We start from the raw sequence: 22,406 nt of genomic DNA, 5'->3' as shown, positions 1-22,406 counted from the left end.
TGGTTAAACTTAGTTCTCAGTAACTCTGATGGAAAATATCCAGTTGAGTTGTTACTGAGGTCAGCAAGCTTACAGTTGTTCTGAGAAGCTGAACTTGTCCCTTTTCCCAGGTCTGGTTTTTTTGGTATATTAGAAGTACATGCTTCCAGAAGGGAATTACAGTCTTGTGGCTGAACACTTCTAAGGTGTGGGTATATTTAGGACTTTGCAATGGTTTTACATCAATTCATGTTAATCACTTGACTATGATTTGGTTTCATTTGTGAAATAATATTTCTGAGAAGTTACCCCTTTCACAGGAGTATTTTGAGATCTAAGTGCTTAATGTTCTTAAAGATCCAGATTTTGAGTAGATGGAACTATACACAGACACACAGTGTATGTTATTAGTTACAGTAGTAAACCACAATAGTATTGGATTTAGAAACAAAGGGCAGGGATTCAAAACCAGCTTTTGTAGCATTGACACAAGAGACGACTCAGCATTAATATAGTAGTGTTTTGCAGCAGAACAGAAATGTTCCAGGACGTGGCTAAAGTAAGTTAGAAGTTATGGAGCAATGCTGTTGTGAGACAGTTCATATTACTAAGTGCTGCCTCCTTGTGGATAGAAAGGCAATGCTTTTTTCCTAATGGGCTGAAATTTTGCCTGCCAGTTCTTTCAGTATTCAATCTCTGTGTTTGTATTACATGCTTGTATCTTTGGCTCAGTTTCACCTCAGCACAAACCTCAAGAAATTCCAGTGTCTCGACTATACAATGAGTTCAGCAAGATGTTTGCACCCTATTCTCTTTAATACAATGACAAATACCTGCTGATTTCAGTGAAATGGGAGTACCTTACTGTGCTGGAGTTCAATGGGCAACTTAGCTACCTAGACTACCTCAACATGATTGGCACCTTGTTCCTGGAAAGAAAACTAATATAGCTGGAGAAATCCTGGCCCCATTGAAATTGGTTGGAAATTTATTTGTTTACATTGGCGGGCTCAAGATTTTAACCATTTGATTTGAAATAGTTTGATTTGAGCTGGAAGAAAAGTGTCTGATTAAACATGTATGCTCCTGAATTGATTGCCAAGGACCAGAATCTATTCCCTAAGTAAGTGGTATTTTCTTTCTCTTGAAATCAAAGTAAGATTTCAGAATTAAGGGTCTTGTCAAAAAAGGTAACTGGTCAACAGTATATCATGCTCTGTTGGTAATTGTCATTGTCTGTGATCTGCCTTGTTGTACTATCTAGTACCTTGAAGCTGTCTTAGTTTTCTAAAGACTTCACAGGCTGATGAGCAAATTAAAGTACGCTGCTCTAATTGAGTTTCTCAGTGGACTCAAGAAGCTTCTGTGGCATCTTCAGAGCTCAGAATATTTTGTATTTTAAACATTATTGTGAAAATCAGAAAAAAAATTGCATGATGAAAGCAGACCAGGGCATGGGCTGAGCCCACTGCATGCAGAATAAATTATAAACATAGCTGCTGAAGTATGAGCACACAGTTCTCTGCAGTTCCTTGCCTTTCTCAGGCAGCTTGGTCCTACCTCCATAAGAGCTGAAGGGATCTTCTTCTGTTTCTTAAAAGATGAATAATGAATATTGTGGAAGACAGAGGAGAAGGCACTGCTTGAACACCTGGATGAAGTTGGAGGGAAGCTCACACTTAGTGGCCGCTCTGCAAGATTAAGAAAATTCAGAAAGGGAAGGGGGAAATGGATGAATCGGTACATATCAGACTAGGGGTAAGAGACACACAATACACTAATACAAATGATTAAGGAAAATGCAATGCCTCCTCCATAGCTGGTTTTTATTTTAGCTTTTCTTTCAAATCACCCCTTTAAGTCTGATTAGATGGGTGGATTTCATAGCACCCTAGGTTAATGGTAATAACCTACAGCTACTTCAAAGCAGCCTGCAAGAAAGCTGACAAAGCACAAAACACAGCTTGTTTTCTTCTAATTTAAAATCAGCATTAAGCAAATGGCTTTTCCATCTATCCCCTCTATGTTCTGTAATACCTTTGCAGGATAGATTCACTAATGGGGCATTCTTTCTGTATGAGCCATTCTCTTTGAGTTCTGCATGGGAGACAGTTATTCTGTCTGTGTCAATCTCCATTAACCCCAGTTGTCTGAGTTCATATCTTCATAATCTCACTTTTGGCAGCACGCATTATCTGGAAGCTCTTAGTAAAACACAGCATTGTTTTAGCACAAATCTGAGTTATCACTTCTTGGATACATAGTGGCTTGGGGATGCTTTTTTGGCTGTTGTGACAGCATCTGTTCACGTGTTTGCTTGGCTAGTGTGAATTTCTTTAATCAGGATGGAAAAACTAAACGTCATCTGTCCCTGCCTTTTTATTCTTGACAGTATAATGTGCCTATTTTAAAGATTGTCTACAGGAATAGTTGTGCAAGAACATTATTTCCTGCTCATTCTAACCCCTGTCCCCCCTTTTATCTTTGATTTGGATGTGTATTTAAATCAGAAGAGGGACTTACAGTAGGACAATAATACAGAGTTCTAGTTAGGCAGTAGCTCTTCTGCTTTGAATTCCTGCTTTCATCTGTAACCAGATTAACTCCCCATGTAGAAAAGCTCTTAGTGACTCTGCATTTTACCTTGGCAGTTCATGTTGTAAAAGCTACAATATGGATGAGGATAGTGAGGAACTCTAAAGCCATTGCTTTAATGTATAATTCATTAGAAATGACAGGGAAGAGCTATCACCTATGTAGCATCACAGAATAGAATAGTTCAGTTGGAAGGGATCTACAACAATCCCCTAGTCCAACTGCCTGACCAATTCAGTGCTGCCCAATAGTTAAAGCAGGTTATTAAGGGCATTGTCCAAATGCCTCTTAAACACTGTCAGGCTTGGGGCATCAACCACCTCTCTAGAAAGCCTGTTCCAGTGTTTGACCACCCTCTGGGTAAAGAAATGTTTCCTAATGTCAAGTCTGAACCTCCTCTGACGAAGCTTTGAACCATTCCCATGTCACTGGATCCCCGGGGAGAAGAGATCAGTAACTCCCTCTCCACTTCCCCTCCTCAGGAAGCTACAGAGAGCAATGAGGTTGCCCCTCAGCCTCCTTTTCTCCAAACTAGCCAAACCCCATGTTCTCAGCGGCTCCTCATAGGACATAGTTTTTATCATTATTCTGGTTTATCAAAAGACCAGGGGAGCCCTCAGAGAACCTGGCTTGCTAAAACAGTTTTAGATGCCATACAGCCTGGTACTCCTGGGACCTCAATACACATGCCTCATGCTTGTAACGAGAAATCCTCTTTAACAAAACACAACATGGTAGGCAGATCCTAAAACCTCCCCATTATACAGGCAGGAAATGGGTTTGTCAGTTTTGCCAAGAATGAAGGAACCTTACCTCTCTTCTTAAGTTCCACATAGCAGCTATCACAGACTTTGGCTGCTTGATCTTTGAGGTACTTCATAGGGTACTTGTTTCTTGAACAATTTCGACATACAATCTGTTCCAGCAATGAGAGATGCACGTAAATATAATTTAAATTCATATATATGCACATACAAAACAAATCCTCTGAGCTGGTTGGGAGAGGAAGATGGATAGTGGACCAGATATGACTCTCTCCTAAAACTGTGGCATTCAGGGTAATTCTACTGACTGAAATGTGATTGCTGTAGATTTACACTGTTGTAAGCCAAGCAGAACTGATCACTGTATGTGGTTGCACACCACTGCCGTGCCCATCTCCCCAGAACTTACACCTTCCCTACTAGTGAATCACTGAAAGATCACTTTAATATTACTTCTGTTTCCACAGCTTTGTTAGTAACATTGTTTTCTTAAGCAAGCTTGCATGTTTCTACTACCCCTGTGTAGGTACAAACTGATTTTCTCTGTGGAATTAGAAAAAAAGTTAAGTAAATGCTTTTTCATACTAGCAAAAATTACTGGTAGTTTGATTAAAAAAAAAAATCACTGAGGCTAAAAGGCAGCCATGGTTTAAAACAGGACTGCAGGTTTCTGTCTATAAACAAATCTCTAGAGTCAGTGATAAAGGGAAAAAAACAAGAAAGCTTATAGATCCCCTTGGCTTTAGGGCAAAAGGCAGCAGCTCTTCAATGGAGCACAGAGGAAACTTTCCCTTTGGTCACTGACCAAACCATGCTCTACTGCTGAGTTTCTTCACTTTTCTTGGAAGATAATTTTACCAGCTGTTATTAGGGTCAGGACATGGACTAGATGTGCTACTGCTCTAGTCCAGAACAGAGTGTTTTAGTGTATTGCTTCATTGTCTCTAGAGTTAGCTGTATGTCAGATATAATGGCTGGACTCAGCAACGATTATCCTCTAAGCCTTCAACTACTAGCCTGCCTTTGGGAATTAATTTGACCCTCAAGGGGAGGTTACTGTTGTTCCTACTGGAGTCATTAGAAACCTAATTACGTAATTGAGGTTCTGTGAGAAGTCAAATTCTGGTCTTGATGTTGCTCCAAGTTTGCAGAAGTTACAGCAGTGGCAGCCAGTGTCCTAGAGGTGTGAATAAAGCCTCCCCGAGAAGCTTGTACAGCTCTTACCTTCCCACAGGCATGGCAATGATGTCGCCTCAAAGTGAGGGTGAAGTCACAGCCACAGTTCATGCACATCATGACATGGGACACAGGTACCAAAGTAGGAGGCCTCTCACCCAAGGGTATTCCAAGCCTTTCCCTTAGCTTAAAATCAAACAAGAACAAATGAAGAAGCATCCACACTTCCAAAGTACACTGTCAGGCCTGTTCCATCACATACAATTCTCCTCTCATTTCAGTCTACCTTCACTTGCTAAGATCCCCAAATTTTCTAATTCCTAATGCACATTGTAAGTGAGATACAGATGCTTCAGCTTCAGCACTGAAAGACTGTGGCTGATCAGTATGTGGTGGTGTTAAAGCCAGGGTCACAACAGGTAAAAATCCATGTAGATCTATTATTGCTCAGGCACTGACGCTCTTCCACATCAGACAAGTATCTGATTCATTGCATATGCAAATTGCAGGTAAGAACTTGAGTTAAAGCTGTGTTTTTATTAACAGCTTTTGAAATAATATCCATAAAAAGCTCTATAGCTTTCAATCGAGAAGGGCCTGAGCTCTTTGTGTCATTACACCTTGGGACAGTTTTATGATTGCAGAAGAGAGAGTAGAGAAAACAGTAAAACCAAAGATTAATTTACCCACACACAATCCAAATGTGATCCATGCTTGCCATGGCTGATCTGAATATATGTAAGCGGCTTTAGAAAATGTATTCACTGTTCCTATTTCTTGGAATGCACCACGTTGCAGTGTTGTACAGGTGCCTTTTCTCCAAGCCCCTGGAGCCATGATCAATGTGGAACTGAATCCAATCTAATAAGCCGTGCTGAGAAGCTGGGTTGCTTCAGGTTCAGCACCAAAGTATTATGAATACCCCACTGTCAGTTCACAGCAGCTTAGTGTTTGGCACAAGTAGCGTAAGCTCTTGAAGTCCTCCCTGAGCCTTCTCTTCTCCAGTCTGAACAGTCCCAGCTCTCGCAGCCTCTCCTCAACTGTGAGGTGCTCCAGTCCCTTAATCATCCTTGTGGCCTTTCATTGAACTCTCTCCAGCATGTCCATGTCTCTCTTGTACTGAGGAGCCCAGCACTGGACGCATCACTCCAGGTGTGGCCTCACCAGCACTCTTTTTTCCCCAGTTAGTCTTATTTAGTAAAACTGGGGTTCTACATAACCTAAAATAGCTTTCTTCCTTTTTGTCAGATGCATTCTTTGCCTTCTTAACTGGGAGTAGTACAACTGAAATGAATGAGATAACAATAATATACATCAATTGTGCTGGTACAATTAGAATATTGCTGGTGAGGTTTGCACTGGCAGTAACTTTATTGTGTATATGATATTAGTGTAACTAATGGGTAGTTTTGTTTTCTTAAAATCTGCGAAGTTTGTAGCTATTTTTAGTTCATCCAAAATAGTTACCCCTTAGGACAAAATAGTCTTCCTCCAGAAGAACTACTATTTAAGCAAACACCACAGAGTATAGAGTGTGATTAACATTTCAGAGGTGGCCCATGAGCTGTGAGGAGCTTCATTATTTAAACTTGGCATACTGGTTTAAATAAAAATAGTAAGAAAGTCTTACTACTAGGAACACTGCATTTTATAACCTCCTCCTTTCCTCTCTCTCTCTCTCTCTCTCTCCCTTCCCCCTTCCCCTTTTAAGCATTGAAAGAGTTGGCCTCCTTTTACCTCCACAGTGCTGTGGAAAGTGGAAGTGTTGTGAGCTTTGTAGTCATCTGGGATGTGTCTGGTGATGCAGCTGTACCAGTCATCCCTTTCCGAGCAAGAGCTGTGGAATGAAATACAGCAGAGCAGTCAATGCCATGCACAGCAGGGACTGAAAGAAGCTGTTTCTGGATCAGAGGAGAAAAGCTTCACTTTATGAATGTTTCCTTTTCCCCACTACTGCATTGAACTGGTAATTTTCCAACCAGGAACAAAGTTGACTGTTGGACATATTCAGCAGGATGATTAGCATTGATCCTTGGTTAGGACTGTGACTGAGAAGGAACTAAATGCCCAGAAATTTTTTCAAAGTAGTCTCTTACTTTGCTATAAGCTGCTCAATCCTAGATCACATAGGACAATAGGAAATGTCTCTTTTTGTCATGTCTGCCCTAGCTTTTAGGTACTCTAGGGCATGTAGTGTTGGCATGGGTTGCTCAAAGTAAGTGTGTTCACGCTCATCTCTACAGTGGGATGCTTAGGTGATCTGCATGTTGGGAAATGCAGAAGTCTGTCACCCACGGTAGAGATGCGAATGCTTTCATTTTCCTCTAGCTCCATCGCAGACAATTTCCAGTCTCCTGGCAAGAGGCCAGGACGGCAATTTGGGAAGGAAGTTCTGCATTCCCTCTAGTTGCAGTTATGCATGGAGGCCAGTAGTTCTCTAGACTGGCCCCTAGATGCCCTCTTTGCGCAACGCAAAACAGAGAGCACTTTGCTCTTCTCTGCCAGTCTAGCTATCCCAGAAAAGCAGCAGGGCTCTTAGTGCCTGTTACTTCCCAGATACATTCGCTCTGTTACAGCTGTAAGCTGTCCTGCCTGTGTTAGCTGGTTTTCCTGCTGTGACTTCAAACTGTGCGCTTCCTGTCCATCTGAAACCGTGCACAGGTCTAGCTATTCCCAGCATCAGTCACAGGAGGGAATGCAACTCAGTGTGGTCTCCCCTTCCCGAGTCATACCAGCCACTCAGATTAAAGCTACCCACTAGACTTTGTTGTAAAATTAGCAGTGGCATCATTGCCAGCTGCTGTTCAGCTGTGATTTCCTCACACTGTCCTTGTGAAGGCCACCAAACAAGACATCTGAGAACAATTTTTTTGCGGTCTTTCAAAAAAAAAAAGAGAGGAAATGCCAGATTTTATCAATGATCTCTGACTTAGCATCCCTCTGCACCGTGAGAATAAGCTCTTGTCTGAAAAAACCAGCCTCTGTAAAATTCAACAAGCCTGGAGGAGAAACTGGAGCAGAAACTCTGAGCCAGTGTTATCTACTGCATATAGGGTAACCTTTGCTAGCTAAGGGGCTATGTTACAGGAGATCATCTCTGGCAAGAGTCTTTATTACTACCAAAAGTCAGGTAAAGTTACACTTTCTAAGAAATCTGAAGATGTCTGTATCTTCCAGACAAATCATGTTCACAGCCTGCAAAGCACTAAAAGATGTCCTGGCTTCAACCTTTCTCTTGCTAATTCTGTCTTGGAAATTCTCTTTGCTTGAGAATGGAGATATGATTTAAAAAAACAAAGGAAATCATGGCCCATATAGTGATGTAAATTAAAGCCACTTTGGGAAAGACAGATAAGAGGGACAATCTGCTATTAAAAGCCTGATATCTAACTGGGCCCTTTAACCTCTTCTTCACTCCATTAAACATCTCTAGGCAGTAATCACAGGTTATTAGTGTCTAAATGTGGGAATACCACCTGTCTGCTGAAGAGTAAGATAAATTATGTCAATTGGCACTGGCCTGTTCTTAATTAGCTATTTCATTGGTTGCATGAAGGCTCAGAGGAATTTTTGCTGAATGTCTGAGGCTCGGAGAAGCTCAGACCTTGATTCACCATTGCCACATTTGGTCCTTGTGTGATTTTTGGGCTGCACCTTTTGTGCTGAGCTATCAGTTATCTGTGTTGGCTCATATAGTCTTCCTTAAGCAAATAGAAGGAGAGGGTCAAATTGTCACTGCAGTCTCCTGGACAGCAGGGGACATCCATGGAACACAGAAACTGGACTGGGATGGGATGGGATTTTGTCGCAGTGCTATCACTGTCACTCTGAATTAGCCTTTTAGGGAGGTAATGCTGACTATGTTCTCCCAGTGCTCTGGTATTTTATATGAGCACCACATGGTTACCCCTGTGTCCAAGAAGCACATTTTTCAAAGGCAAATAAAGGTATAAGAGCAGTATGAGCCTTCTCCATAAAGGCTCTGTGCTCAGATCTGTTACCAGCTCACTGCAAGCCAATAACAAGGCTCTTTGGGCGAGTGAGCCATTTTCAGCAGGAGATACAAAGACTTTGCAGTGCCATCTGCTTATATAGCCACACTGACTTCTGAGCTTTGGTCATCCTCATTCTACTGCCTTCAGTCCCTGGCACTCATGCCGTATTTCCTCAATGCATTCACCTTGTCTCATACAAGTGTAAAGGCATTGAGGTTTGTGTTGTCATTGTTAACAACTGGCCTGCAGTGCAGACTTGCAGCACCTTGGTGTGAGCAGTAGGCAATACAGTCTTTAGGGACGCTTGAAGCCTTCTGGTATTTTTCTGTCTTTGGTGCTCCTTTTGGTTAGTGTAGCAGGCCAAGGCTCTTGTGCAGTGGGGTTAGGAGAGCATGCTGTCCCACCGGTGTGTCATCAGCTCTGCCAGCCAGTACAGAAAGGGAGAGGAAAAACCGTTCTTGGGTGACTTGTGGCAGATCGGTCCCAGAATAAGCAGCACAAGGAAGGGAAAGGGGCTCTATCCCAGTGCTCTGATAAGAGTCAGCCTCCGTCTGGCTGTTATCAGAAGGGCAACCTCAGTCTCAGGCCCTGGTTCTATCTACTACCAAAGAAACACAGCTTGCAGTGGCCTCACATGCTTTGTTTAGGCTAACTAAGCACAGACTTGATATGAGTACAAAAGGCAAAGAAACAACATAACAATGCAAACAGAACATCCCAAGCTTCTCACTAGGGATGCCAACTTCAGTTGCCCTGAATAAAGGGGACATGCAGCAGTTATTTCCCCTCTACAATTCAGAAGGACTGTACACATCCTGCTTTTGTAACTGGCAGCAGGTAATTCAGAAGTACTGTGTGTATATTTTGAGGGTTGTGATGAGTGTGCGGCTCTAAGAAAAGCTCAGATATTTTCTCATTTGCTGGTTATAAAAGGAAATAGACAAAAAGGCTTTGACAGGTATCTGAGCACTGCCCACAGATGGCAAGTGCTCTGTGAAGGATGAGCACTCCAAATTCTGATTCTGAATAAGAAAGTGCCCTCCCTGTCTTTCTATTGCACTGTGTAATTTAGGGAAGTGGGCTGTGTTTCCAGCCATGCTGTAGTTGGAGACTAATGGTGGGAAAGTCAGTACTTAAAAGCATTGAAGATCTTGTTATTTGGAAGACTTAATTTTAATACCACTGCTAGTGTGCTATGTCTTTTGTAGTAAACTACACCTGAAAATGAAGCCAGCCACCTTTCTGCTGTAACTCTAGGTAAATTTGCAGGATAATTTTGGGCTAGAAGCATGAAAAAATACAGTACACTGCTGTGTTATGATCAGAAACTGATGTACAATTTCTTTCTGGCATTAACTTGTGATCCCAAGACAGAGATCCTGACTCCCAGTTGCAATCAGTACTAGCACTACACAAACTCATTAGTGAAATTCCTTTCATTAGAAAGACCCATGAGGTTGCCAGTAAGGTTTAATTTTGGCTTTGTCCTTTAAGCACTATTAAATGCTTTTGTATCTATTGCATGGTATTACCTAATTACTATTTTCTCCAGCAGTTTTGCAACCCTAGTGGTATGAGGTAACAAGTGAACTTATAAAAGGGAGCTATAACATACTCTCAGTGTCACAGGGAAAAAGTGTGAAAGATAATGGAAAGGACTCAGTCTTCTCAGTAACAGACTTTCTTCTCTTTCCTTTCTCTTTAAGATGTTATCAAGAGCCGACTTCTAATCTTTACCCAGTATATGAGTTGAATTAGTTACAGTTTATGAGCTTCACATTTATAATTAATATCTTCATTGTATAATCAAGCACTCAGCCATTGTCTGTCATGCTAGCACAGACTGAAATTGAGTTAAAAAAGAATGAGACACCAGTTAAGTCTTGGGTGTTGGTTAGACTAATCTAGAGATACAGCTCTAGAATGTAACACCCTCTGCCGTGGCTGTTTGGGGACAGTACCTTGCTGACAGGGTCAGGCAATATTCATCATATTCAATCTTCAGGACGTTTTGGGCTTTTTCTGTCACTGGGCGGCTGACCTAGAAACAAATGCCATGAACATGAATGTGGACATGAGTTAAACTGTCTATAACCAGTACACCATACAAGTCTCAGTGCATATGGATCTGTGATGTCCCAGCCATCTGTTTCATATTTCAATGCAAAGAGATGGGCAGGTACGGTTTTCTGTCTTTTGTATTGCTGGTGTAATGAGGAATGCTCTCTATTTCAATATGGTGGTGGTGCTAAAGGAAAAAAAGAATTTAATCCAACTATAAAGGTAAGGATGAAGTATCAACAGGGTTCAGTTTTAATAGGACAAGCTTAGGAGATGTTTAGTCTGACCAGTGTCAGAGCATTTTGGGCAAAAGTTTTGGCTATTCTTGGAATGAATGGAAATAACTTTCTTCCTGGCATGCAGACATTATTACACAGTGAAGCACTTCAGTTCAGTGAATGCCTGTCTGCAGCAAGGCTCTTTAAGAGCGAAAAAAAATACTTAAAAGCTACAGCTCAGCTAAAACCTTTTCCCTGCCACGTAGTGTATTAGTTGCCAACTAATAGCAACAGCCACTTAGGAGAAACATAGCTTCATGGTACTGATATGTTGTTATTAGAAAGCATCTATTATGCCAGTGACTCAGTGTTTCAAATGTGCCCCAACAAGTACTTGCTCTGCAACTCCTTTTCACTTAACGGTAGAGTGTTTTGGCAATTCCTACCCCAGCTGGGAACCCACAGTGAGTTTTAGACTATCAGGTCTCTAGGGTGACCAGCCTGCCGGCTTTTCATAACACCTCAACCCACCCGTGTCATTCCGCTGGAATTAACAATTAGTAATTCTCATCTTGCATGTTTCCTAGATCCCCAAACTCCTGACTTGCCACTTCAAGTTCTCTTTCACATAAATACAACTTGGCATATTAGCTATAGAGCAGTTATGAAAGTTCTTGGCGGGAGGTAGGTAATGGATGGCTAGGTAAGAAGCAAAGACACCTCCAGCCCAATATCTCCTGTTGCACAGGTACTGGTGCCAATGGATGCTTAGGGAAAGAGTGTAAGAACAGGACAATTGTGTCCAGTTTCTGTAATCTGCAATTTAGAAATTTACTGAAGAAGAGACCATGTTTATATCATTGCATGTAATAGCTCCCAATACACCTTTTCCCAATAAAGTTTGGCTAATCACTTTTTGAACCCATTAATGCTTTTGATGAAAACAGTTAAAGGGCACATGAAAACCAGGCAAATGAAAGCTTATGTAAATTTTGAGTGGCAGGAGTTTAAAACCAGGCAGACTTAGCCCTAGTGAATATGTTGTAGGGAACAACCATGTATTGGCTGGAGACATGAAGAGAGGAATGGACAAAATGGGGTAATAAATCTTTTCTGTCTCCAGTTTCATGATCAGATGGTAAATCTGATTTTGGCTTGTATTATTTATGCAGCCTGAGTAAGGCTGTCTTACTAACTCACAGCCTTATAGATAATCTTTTATATGTTTGCTTTATATTATTTTTCCTTCTACCTCCTGTAAGAGGCAAGGGAATCCCCTGGTAACAGGTCCATCCCCTATTTCCCCTTGCCCTCAGCTGGATATGAGACATAAACCAGCAAACTCTAACAGCCCACTATACAGCTTTAATTCCAGCCTATAATACAGAGGCATTACCTTCATGCCTGACACAGCCAAGGTGTTTTTCAGTCTGTATTTGCCATCCTTCTGGGGATATGTGTACAGCAGAACATCATTCATCTATATGAAGAGAAAGACAAAATCAATAATTTGCAATATGGCTTGCAGGCTTGCCCATTACTCCTGGGGGGAATACACAGAACAAGCAGTAACTTGATGAACTGCTAGGACTGTTACTAAAGACAGGCCCAAGCCACACAGCTTAGATCCAGACCTGCATTTCCACAAAACTCTGGGGAGTCTGCATCCAGGACTTTGATTTCTTCCCATTTTTGACTGTTGCTAATGGCTAAGCAAGTAGATAATCAGCTCTTTTTTATTCAGCTTGGGTGAAGCAGCTGCTTGTTTTAAGGGCAATGCCATGTTCAAATTGGGAAGGCAGGCTCTGCATTTACTACCTGGCAATACCAACTAACTGCCCAGGATGCTGCAGCTCTGACTCTCTCGGGGTCCCCCTGACAGTGAAGCTGCGGTGAGGCCAGGGGTAGGGCTGGGCTTTATGGACTTCCATTTTCTGGGCAAAAAGGAAGTGGAGGCGAGGAGAGGTGCCACAGTCTGGAGGGATGATTCAGGGAAGAACAGTTTGGATATTTGAGGGCAGTAACTGTACTTCACTGCTAGCAAAACTCACCTAGAAATAAGACAGCTTTGCTGAGTCTGTGGGCTGCAGCAGAGACCATGGAAGGGCAAAAATAAGAAACTTTTTTTCATTTTATGAGGAAAAAAAATCTGTACCTTAACACCCCAAATATTTCCATAGTTCTTACAGATCTGCATGTTTTTCAAACAGCTTTATACAAAATGGCATCAGATCTTCTCTGCTGTTTGCCTAACTTAATCATAGACATTACTGCTGCCTTTTATCTTTGTGCCAACAAACAAATAAATGAAACAGCAGAACTGGACCTTGTGGGTCTTTGCTGGCCTCTCCTTCCCTTACTACTAGAAGGAATAGCAGTATCGGTGGTCCGTAACATTGCCAAAGTAACGCTTGTGTGTATGCATTCTCTGCTTTACTTGAATGAGCACGTCATGTTCTCTTGTTGTCTTTCCCAGCCCTCTCACATCAGTACCAATATGCATAAACTCAGACAGCCCCTTGATTACTGTACTGGGATACTATGAACAAAAATGTGCAAGGCAATGTAAAACCAAGGCATAGGTAATACTGTGTGATGCCAGAGACAAGGCACCTTAAATGCAGAAATTCTCAAGAAATTACAAAGTAGACAGAAACCAGCTTCACTTGGATTCCTCTGTGACAAAGACATTTAAATATAGCCAACTGGATGGTAATAATACTATATTTTGGAAGGAAAACTGTGATAAAGAGAGACGCAGAGAAGAAGGGAGGAAACTAAGGAACGATTTTGCAATAAAATAACGTATCCTGCATGACTGGAATTGTTGGGGTCTTGATAGTACCGCCTGACCACCTAAAACTGCTGGTGTAAAATTTTCACTGATTTGCTTGCCTGAAAAAAAACGGGAAGTGGAGCCTTATGGATGTTTTCTTAAAAGGTCATAGTTCAGCTTTCTTACAGAGCAGGAACAATGGTTAAAGAAAAATGACACAGAATTAATACTCATGGGATTAAATCCTTCACCTTGGACTTAACAGCAAAACTGTTGTTGCCTTTATTATGGCCATGAGTTCACTCGTGGACACCAGTTCATTAAGTAGCTGTTTGGTTCACAGCAAATCAGGCTTATGTGCATTAGCTGCCCATCTTTAACATGCAGATTCCCATTAACATGAGGCAAAACATACTGAAGAGTGACTTTCCCCAAAACTTTTACTTCAAATTTTACTACTTTTAAAAATTGGATTTGGTTTACTGAGTAGGATCAGCCAATATTTTTGTAGAAAATACTGAAACATTTCATTCTAACATTTTAACAAAAAGACTCCCATGCTCTCCTGCATTGGCCACTCTACTGTGTATTTCTGTGTGTCCTTCTAGTAAGTCTTAACTCACGCAGAGTTTAAAGCTCTTTTAATATAACACTTCTCAACTGAGGACATAAAAGCATACTATCAAGTCAGAATAGGAGTCTCATGTTCTCTTCTCTGTTGTCTAAAGTGGAGTATTTACTCTTTTCGCAACAACACAATAGAATTTCCTTAGAACAGGGTGACAAATGACTTGTCGCAGAGTTTTTCTGTGATTTACTTATTGCTCCATAAATTACCCTCCATGCTAACATTAATCCAATCAGCACAGTGACACCTGCACAGTACTGACCACATGATGATTCCCAGTTTAACCAGGGCTACGCATAACCAGAAAATTCATCACAACCTACTGCACTGAGTATCTAGGAGGCTAAGGTAGAAAAAACTGAGCAAATGTAAAGCTTTCAGTGAAAAGCAGAAAAAAAGCTATTTTCACTTGATATTACTAGTAGCAGTTAGGACTCCAGCAGCCAGATGGGAAAATGGCAAAAAGACAGGCAGACTTTATTGTTAACATTAAGAAATGCTCTGTGAAATAAGAGAATACTAGTGAAATCTCATATTTGCCTGGTGATTCTCCTATCTTCTGAATGTTCAAAGGATTATATGAGAAAACAGGACTTCCTCTGCCACTCATCAGTGCCAGTACTTAAGGCTTATTTCAAATCACAAGAAAAGGTAACTAGTTATGGGCACTAAGCCCAAGGAAGTGAACTCCTAAGAGAGATTTTCAGGATTCTGGCATAATGTGCTACTGGATTTCTTTAACAGCAAACCCCATTTATTTTATTTATTTTAAAAGTTATATATTTCTTTAAAAAGCAGCTCATTCTTTTATTACTGTTGATTAAGGATGACACTCTGGTGCATATCGTTGTCATGACAGCTCTGGTTAATATCCCAAGATTTTATTAAACATTAATGATGACTTTTCTTTATAATTGCCCGTTGCAGTTTTTTTTCCTCCTCTTGTTTATCTCCCCCACAGTATATAGCAGTGGGCTGTGTCTCTGAGGTCCCGCCAGCCACAGCTTGACACAATGAAATTATGAGAAATATTTCAAAGCTTGCTAAGCAAGGCACACATATTCATGAAGAAAGAAAGGGTTTGCACTCGCTGCTGTGTCCTTTGCCACATCTATGCTGAAGACCTGAGTGGTGGCTATATGAATGGTATGGACAGAACTAGCATCAGTACCAGTGGTTTCATGCATCCTCCGGCTTCACACTGCACACTGTTCCCTGAAGCAGTGAGGGCTGGGCCACGATAAAAGCTGATCTTGCAGCCCCTCAGGAATCTGTGGTAGAAGAGATTGACTGCCATAACCCTCAGGGGAGTTCGCAGAAGTCCTTGGGCTTCAGACCCACTTCCTGTTTGCCAGAAAACTTCTGAAAACTTTTGAGCAAACTGCTCAGATATTGATATGGGAGCAAATATTCCTATTCTGCACTGCTCGATGCACATACACAGTCCCCAGAACAACGGTTGGTAACACAAAGAAGGATATGTCTGCTCTTTAATTGTCTTTTTTTCTGTTACTACTCTTCTTTTTTCCCCCTTCTTTTTATAATCCCCTCTGTTGTGATGGGAACCCAGTAACATTAGAGGTCAGTGCAAGTTTTCTAACCTACAGTGTCCAAATTTATTGATCCAAACAAGTTTATCTATGCCCTGCTGAACTGCTGGCATCCATAGGTAATGCACTCTCTGTCTAAAATCTCCTACCATGTGTTTGGTTTTTCTGAATGTTTTAAAGGGTAGTTCATTATGAACCCTGTGTTGTCCTATTCAAGTCTGTGTTAAACATCCCCTGAGTGTCAGTGGAGCAGCCTGAATGTGCACTGGGGCTGCATTTTCCAAGCTCTGACTCCAAAACCTCTGATACTCCAGCCCTGCCAGCTAGAGCATTAAACAGTCTCCCATTTGATAGCAGCTTCCCGCACCCCACTTGCAACACAAGCAGCCTTTGTAGAGAAATTCTTGGAAGGGTGAGATAAGAGACAGTGTCTGAGTTGCAAAGTCCTGTGGTTGGGGGGCAGTTAGGGGGACTGCCAGTGTCAGCAGCCCATACTGCACTGCAAAGAGGCCCCAACATCCTTGTAAACAGAGACTGGACTCAGGAAACAGGCGCACAGCAAAACTCACCAAACATCCTGCCAGGAAACACCAGATTCAACAATACCATCAGCCTGCACAAACCAGCCAGCTCAAGTAACCTTTCAATACACACAACATACACCCGCAGAAACATATGCACGTCAAAAGCCCCTAAATGTGTGTCCTACGCACTCATGCCTATATGGGCTGTGCACAGACATACAACGCTCCTTATGGGCATATATTCAGAGCACGAGCATGCACACTACCAAAGCATACTCTGAATACACAGGCCAAGTAGGACTCTGGCACATGCCCAATTTTTGTAGCATATTCTAACTACAACTTTAGTTTGGTGGGCTCATCTCCTGGCATGTGTAGGGGTTAAATTCTCAGGGTTATCCTTCAGTGTATACCCTTTGACTGAAATCCTCTCCAGCTCCTGGGCTTGACTTTGCTTCAGAGTAAGTTCGCCAAGAACTTCAGAAAATGCTGTTCATGTAAAAATCTGTTTTGGGTAGCTAAGGTAAATACACTTATTTAATCCAAAGCTAACACAAACTATACCTATACAGTTTAGGTTCTGGTGATCTTTTTGAGTGGCAGCTGACATGTGAAGCATCAAAAAAAAAGCCAGTTCTGAAAGGTTTTTTTGATTAATACATTAGGACAAATTCTTATCCTACCTGAGTTTTGCCAGTGGCTTCAAAGGATTATGATATGGTCCTTAGAAGATAAGGGCTTTAAATAAATGTGGGGTTTAAGAGACAGTTTTTAGGAGGTTATTCTAGTCTTGGGGTTTTGTGGTTTTGGGTTGTTTTTTTTTCCACACAGTGTCCCCAGGCATCAGAATCAAGACAGCACGTGGGCTGGGCTAGATGCACTGGCAGAGGGAAGGATATGTTCATGCAGGCCTTGGCTGTTACAAAAAGGTGTGGGCAGTGATGGTTGGTAGGGCCTTAAGACTGATGCATAAAGATGCTATATGCCAAGATGAAAATATGTTGCCATAGCTATGCAGTAGTTGTCTTAACGTGTCCATAGGCTAAATAGTCCATTGAGCAATGCATGAGTGGTGGTGGCATGAGTGGTGGTGGCACAACAGAGAATCCACAGCATGAGCAGTGACAAGCAGATAACGCAAAACCATTCAGGTGTTAATGCAGGAATTACCATATTCCACAGTGACTCACTTTCCTGCAATTCCACCATACATGGCATTGCTCTGCAACCTGAGGAGCTTTCAGGGTAGAGGAGACTGAGTAAAAAAATCACTGAACCCAAAGGCAGATATTTCCCAATAAGTTTCAAACTATTTCCAAGATCCAATCACCCCTGCCCCGCCCCAACAGGAGACATAATACAGGAAGCCTGAAGTGGTTGCAACTTTAGTGTGTTAGAGCAGGAAAGAAGCCAGTTTTATGTGTCTCTTGGTTTGAAAATGACCACTATGGTTTAGTCTAGCTCCACCACATACTTTGCATGACAGCACGTTTGGTCACAGTTTGCTTTTCTGACTGAAAGGAAGAAAAAAAACGCTGTTTCTGAATACTGAGAGCATCTATTAACAACAGGACATTGGCTACTGTAATGTCTCCAGCTGCCAAGAGACACTTCTCTCTTTGCAGTTAACGTCCGGGTTTGAGCAGCTGAACTCTCCCCAGGAATCAAAAATAGTTCCTAAACTAGAAAGTGCCAGAAACTCATTTCTGTGCTTTCTTTGTTCCAGTAATACTTTCAGCTTCTTGTGACCTTCAAGCTGATACAACCATTTTGGACTACTTAAAATTTATCTCAGTTTATCCCAAGTTTAAATTACTTTCCTCTCAGTGTTTATTACCAACCTGATTTCTGATCTTCCTTTTAAATTCCCTATATCAGTTATAGTTTGTGACACTTCAGTATTTGCCATAGTAGTGGATTATGATGGCAGTTACGAACACACTGGAAGACAAAATGGTAACAACTTCTTGAATTTGGTCCCAGCTTTAGCCACAACTCCAAAATGTTTTTGTAATACTAGCAAAGGTGAGTGTTTCAGAAGGGAGATCATTAAGGAAGCAAGTATCTGTTATGAAGTGGTCATCAGTAGGCTTCAGAGTTACTACTGCTGAGAACACTGTTTCTTAAGACCAGCTCCTGGAGATTCTGGCATGGCCATTTTCCCTTGGCTGCAACAAAGTCATGATTTTGACATTTATTGCTGTTGTTACAGTCCATTGATGCCACCTCAGTAAAACAGCACTGCAGCAATCTCATATGTGAAGATTCGGGTGAAACCCACCACTTTCAGTACATGAAAGTCTGAATTTTCACAGAAACCAATGAAGCCATCAGAAGAGTGCAGTGCCAGCACTGTGTCCCATCCCATCTGATCTTTGATTATTACTGCAATACACGATCAAGGAGGCAAAGAAGCTTGTGCATCCACTCATGCACAAATAGGAAATATTAATAAGAGGGAGATATAAGAAGAATTAATGGCAAAATGTATGACTTCTGTAATAAGCCATCTCTCCTCCTCACAATGGTCTCAGGGTGAAAAGCTGTCAGCACTTACAGAGGCCACAGCAAATATGTATTCCAGGCATATGAGCCATTTATTTTAAAATAAATTCTGCAAACAGTACTTTAATGTTAATAGCAGCAGTAATGCTCAGTTCTTTATGGCTCTTTTCTGGGAAGGAGCTCTGAAGAACTTTTCAAACATTAACAGGTAAGCAGGTAAAAAAGTCCTAAGACACAGGGAAGTATTATTTTCCCTTTCATACCGATAAATGCATAAAAATGCCTGTGGTTACACAATAAGCTACCTTGGGAACCGAGCTCAGGAGCCTGGAGTCTCAGATGCTCTCTAACTGGTCAATGTAGTGTGTAATGCTAAACAGAAAGCATGAGTGTTAACAGCATATCTCAAAACAGTGGGTTTTAATCTGTTTTGATTTGCAAATACTTGCAATTTTTGCAGTAGGGTTGTGGACCCTTGTGAAGGGTATTCCAGCCAACTGATGAAAGGTTCATTTTTCTTGACTATCTTAGAAGAATTTTGCAAACCGTCATTGAAAACTGTTGCTCTTATCAACAGGAAGCTGGAGGTGCATGTTCAGAGGGACTATACCGAGGCAATACACACAGTTGTCAGGTAATTTACATAGATGTGGACAGCAGGAACTAAAACCCTTTCCTTGAGCTTCAAGGATACAAATCTCTCCCACGTGAGTCCAAAGAAAGCTTTCATAAACTTTAGCAGTACGGTGTTCTCTGTTGCTTCTAATCAGATCTCCTAAGGCCTTAGGGTTGGACTTTCAAGTGTGAAGCTTAATTGCTGGAAGTATTCAGGAGCTCCCATCCTGATCACCTTGGGAACTTGGACTCCTTTGCAAAATTATGGCCTAGTCAAGGCTGTAGGTAGCTGTGGCACAAATGGAGGGCTGCACAGCCCATATTCCTGTGCGCGGGGCCAATGGGACATGCGTGAAAAGGGCTACAGCCCTGTTAGCAAAAGCAACTGACTCACCACGTCACTGCTGATGGTTAAATGACTTGCAGCCTGAAAGTTTCTGCCAGGGTTCAGGGCTGCATAAGTGCAGGGGAAGATACGAGAGAGACAGTAAAAATATAAAAGAAATCTTACCAAGAACAAATGCCGAGGATGCCTGTTTTTGCCAGAGACTTTCATCAGCGTTCCCTCTTTAACAAAAATCTGAAGGAGAAAACAGCAGGTTGTAATCCTGAGACTTCTCATTCTGAATCTTATTGAGAAAAGAGAATATTCCTCCTGGGGAAAGAGCTACTCTAACTGCTTTCATCAGCACAGGAAGAGAGAGGTAGCTCAACACTTGATTCTAGCCTTACTCCTTATGATCTGGCTTAGTCTTTGCCTGGGTTAGCCCTGCTGCTCTTCATGGCTTACATTTGTATCAGAACCGAATGGGTTGGAAACCCACTTGTCCTCAGCCCACTGCTTCTGCACTGTGGACGGTGCTCAGAGGTGGTTGTCGCAGATTGCAAAGCTAACATGTAAGGGGCTTCAGAAAAGAATTCTTGTCTTTAAAAATCCTCTAAAATAGACAGATTAAAAAGAAAAGGTGAAACCTCAGGTTTCAGCACACTACATCCACATAACTATGCCTCCATACATGATCTGTACATGTTTGCAAACACAATACTTTGTCTGTATTGTTACTATGTATGTAGATAGGACTATGTATGTAAGCAGCTAAACCAGCATACTAGAACTTGATTGCAGTAACATTTGAAAGTCTAGAATAACTGAACTACATCAGTGGATTAACAGTCATCTACTCTTTTCGGATGGAGAACAGAATCTGGTGTAGTTTTCTACTCTAGAACAATTTCTAATTGAAGAGACCAATCCTACAAATTCTGTATGCTGGGCTTTGCAGAATTTTTTAAAGGATTACCTGGCAAGGGCAAGTGAGGATACTGATGTTAGAGAAAAAATAGAGGTCGACTCCAGTATTTGGCTGATGGGGATTCTTATGTTACAAGTATGCATGCCTTGAAAATTGCTTCATGAGTTTTTCTAAAGGTATTGGTGGACTCAAGGGAAATTTAGAGTTGCAGAACTCAAGAAAGAAATCTTTTGAAGTGTAGAGGCAGGTTGGAGCTGAGGAAACTGGATAGGTTTGAAAGCCAGGAGAAGAAATTTGCATTTGATGTGGATGGCAAGACAGAGCTATACACTCTCCCACATTTTTGTTCATGCGTTGCTTAAAAATCATGTCTTGCACTAAAAGCACCACTGGGGAATGGTGAGAATAACAATTTGAAAACAAATAATTTCCCCTGATTTAAGGCTCTTACCCAGCCAAATAAAACTCTGAGCCTTTCCAGGCTGCAAGTGATTCCTGCTACTGTTGCAGCCTTTCAACAGGAGTATATAGGGAGGAAAACAGCAGCTCCATCAAAACACACTACACATGGGGTGGCTGAGGACAGCTGGAGTGAGAAGTCAAATGGCCGCTCTGTGTAAAAGCAGGGGTAATGCGTGTTTCTCCCAGCCTGAGGCTCTCAGCGCATGTCTTTGCGCACTGCCAGAGCGATGGCTTTTTACACAAACCAGTGCTCCAACTCGTGTCACAGTAGCTCAGTAAACAACACCTGTAGATGCCTGAAATCTGGCCATCCACACAATCAGAGATATAGCTGGCCGGAAACAATGCCCTTATCAGCATAGGTCTGCCTGCAGCACTCACCCTTCCTGGCTGGAGGAGGCCACTCTGCCCTCTCACACTGTGCTCAATGTGTACCAGCTTCTGCAAGTTTTCCTGGGGGAAAGAAACAGCATTTAGGAGACTGCACGGTGACTGTTCTTTAGACAAGCAGGCAAACCTTCCCTCACCCCTCCTCACCATTTTATTTCTCTAAAAGTGGTATTACAGAATAGGTTTCAGAGACAACTGAGCCCAGGGATTTTACGCCCAGAAAGTCTTCTTCCAGCCTTACAGATTTTATAAAACCTCATCACCTGCATTCATATCTGTTGTGGCTTTCTACACTCCTGTTACCTCTGATACCTCAGTTCACCTTCAAAAGGGCCTGCTAACTCCATACAGTATTTATACATTGGCCTCTTTGCTGACTTTCTTGCTCTGGGAACTAATAAACTGGAAGCAGAGACAAAGTGCAGTATCTGCTCCAAAGCATGCTTTGATACTATAAGACTGTTGCTAGGATTATCTGGAGGTTTATATTCTGTGATAACAGATTAATGGCTTTGCAATAGGGGATTTAGAAGGTTAACTAGTAAGCAGGCAATGAAGCTGCATCTCTCTTTTGATGGTTTGCAAAGATCAGGAAGTTCGTGACCAAACTCTGATACTATTAACTGCCTACCTGGCCTTAAAGCACAGACAGTGGGCACTGGCATGTGGCATAAACTTATCTATGAAGATGGTAAATAAGATTAAGCTAGCTAAGCCTGTGCTCTCATTAAAAAATATGGTATTGGATGAATATACAAAAGAGGAAGAAGGGATGTCTGTACCTTTGCAATATTGCTAGAGTCTTCTCAAATCTCCTTCTGTTTAGCAGGTGAGGCTGCTAAAACTGAGGCTTGTACATAGGATTCAGCTGTGGTTTTGTCTGGTCAGAACAGTAGAACGGGCTGCACAGCAGCA

General features: G+C 41.7%; 1 protein-coding gene across 1 annotated transcript in view; it reads right to left on the bottom strand.

Moving 5' to 3' along the window:
- The window catches only part of FGD5 (FYVE, RhoGEF and PH domain containing 5), a 106,553-nt gene that overhangs the window by 4,055 nt on the left and 80,092 nt on the right, over positions 1-22,406 (bottom strand). Inside the window, exons 10-17 of the mRNA XM_075514144.1 lie at positions 21,483-21,554; positions 19,898-19,966; positions 12,185-12,268; positions 10,471-10,550; positions 6,252-6,351; positions 4,563-4,700; positions 3,388-3,490; positions 1,540-1,670 (exon numbers count right to left, since the gene is read on the bottom strand). Of these exons, the coding sequence (XP_075370259.1) occupies positions 1,540-1,670; positions 3,388-3,490; positions 4,563-4,700; positions 6,252-6,351; positions 10,471-10,550; positions 12,185-12,268; positions 19,898-19,966; positions 21,483-21,554 (777 nt within the window). The remainder of the gene's footprint in view (positions 1-1,539; positions 1,671-3,387; positions 3,491-4,562; positions 4,701-6,251; positions 6,352-10,470; positions 10,551-12,184; positions 12,269-19,897; positions 19,967-21,482; positions 21,555-22,406) is intronic.

Source organism: Mycteria americana, chromosome 11 (genome assembly GCF_035582795.1).
Source record: "Mycteria americana isolate JAX WOST 10 ecotype Jacksonville Zoo and Gardens chromosome 11, USCA_MyAme_1.0, whole genome shotgun sequence".
Taxonomy (NCBI): Eukaryota; Metazoa; Chordata; class Aves; order Ciconiiformes; family Ciconiidae; genus Mycteria; species Mycteria americana.
Note: the sequence above shows the minus strand (reverse complement) of the source record. Positions and strands in the feature narration are given on the sequence as shown.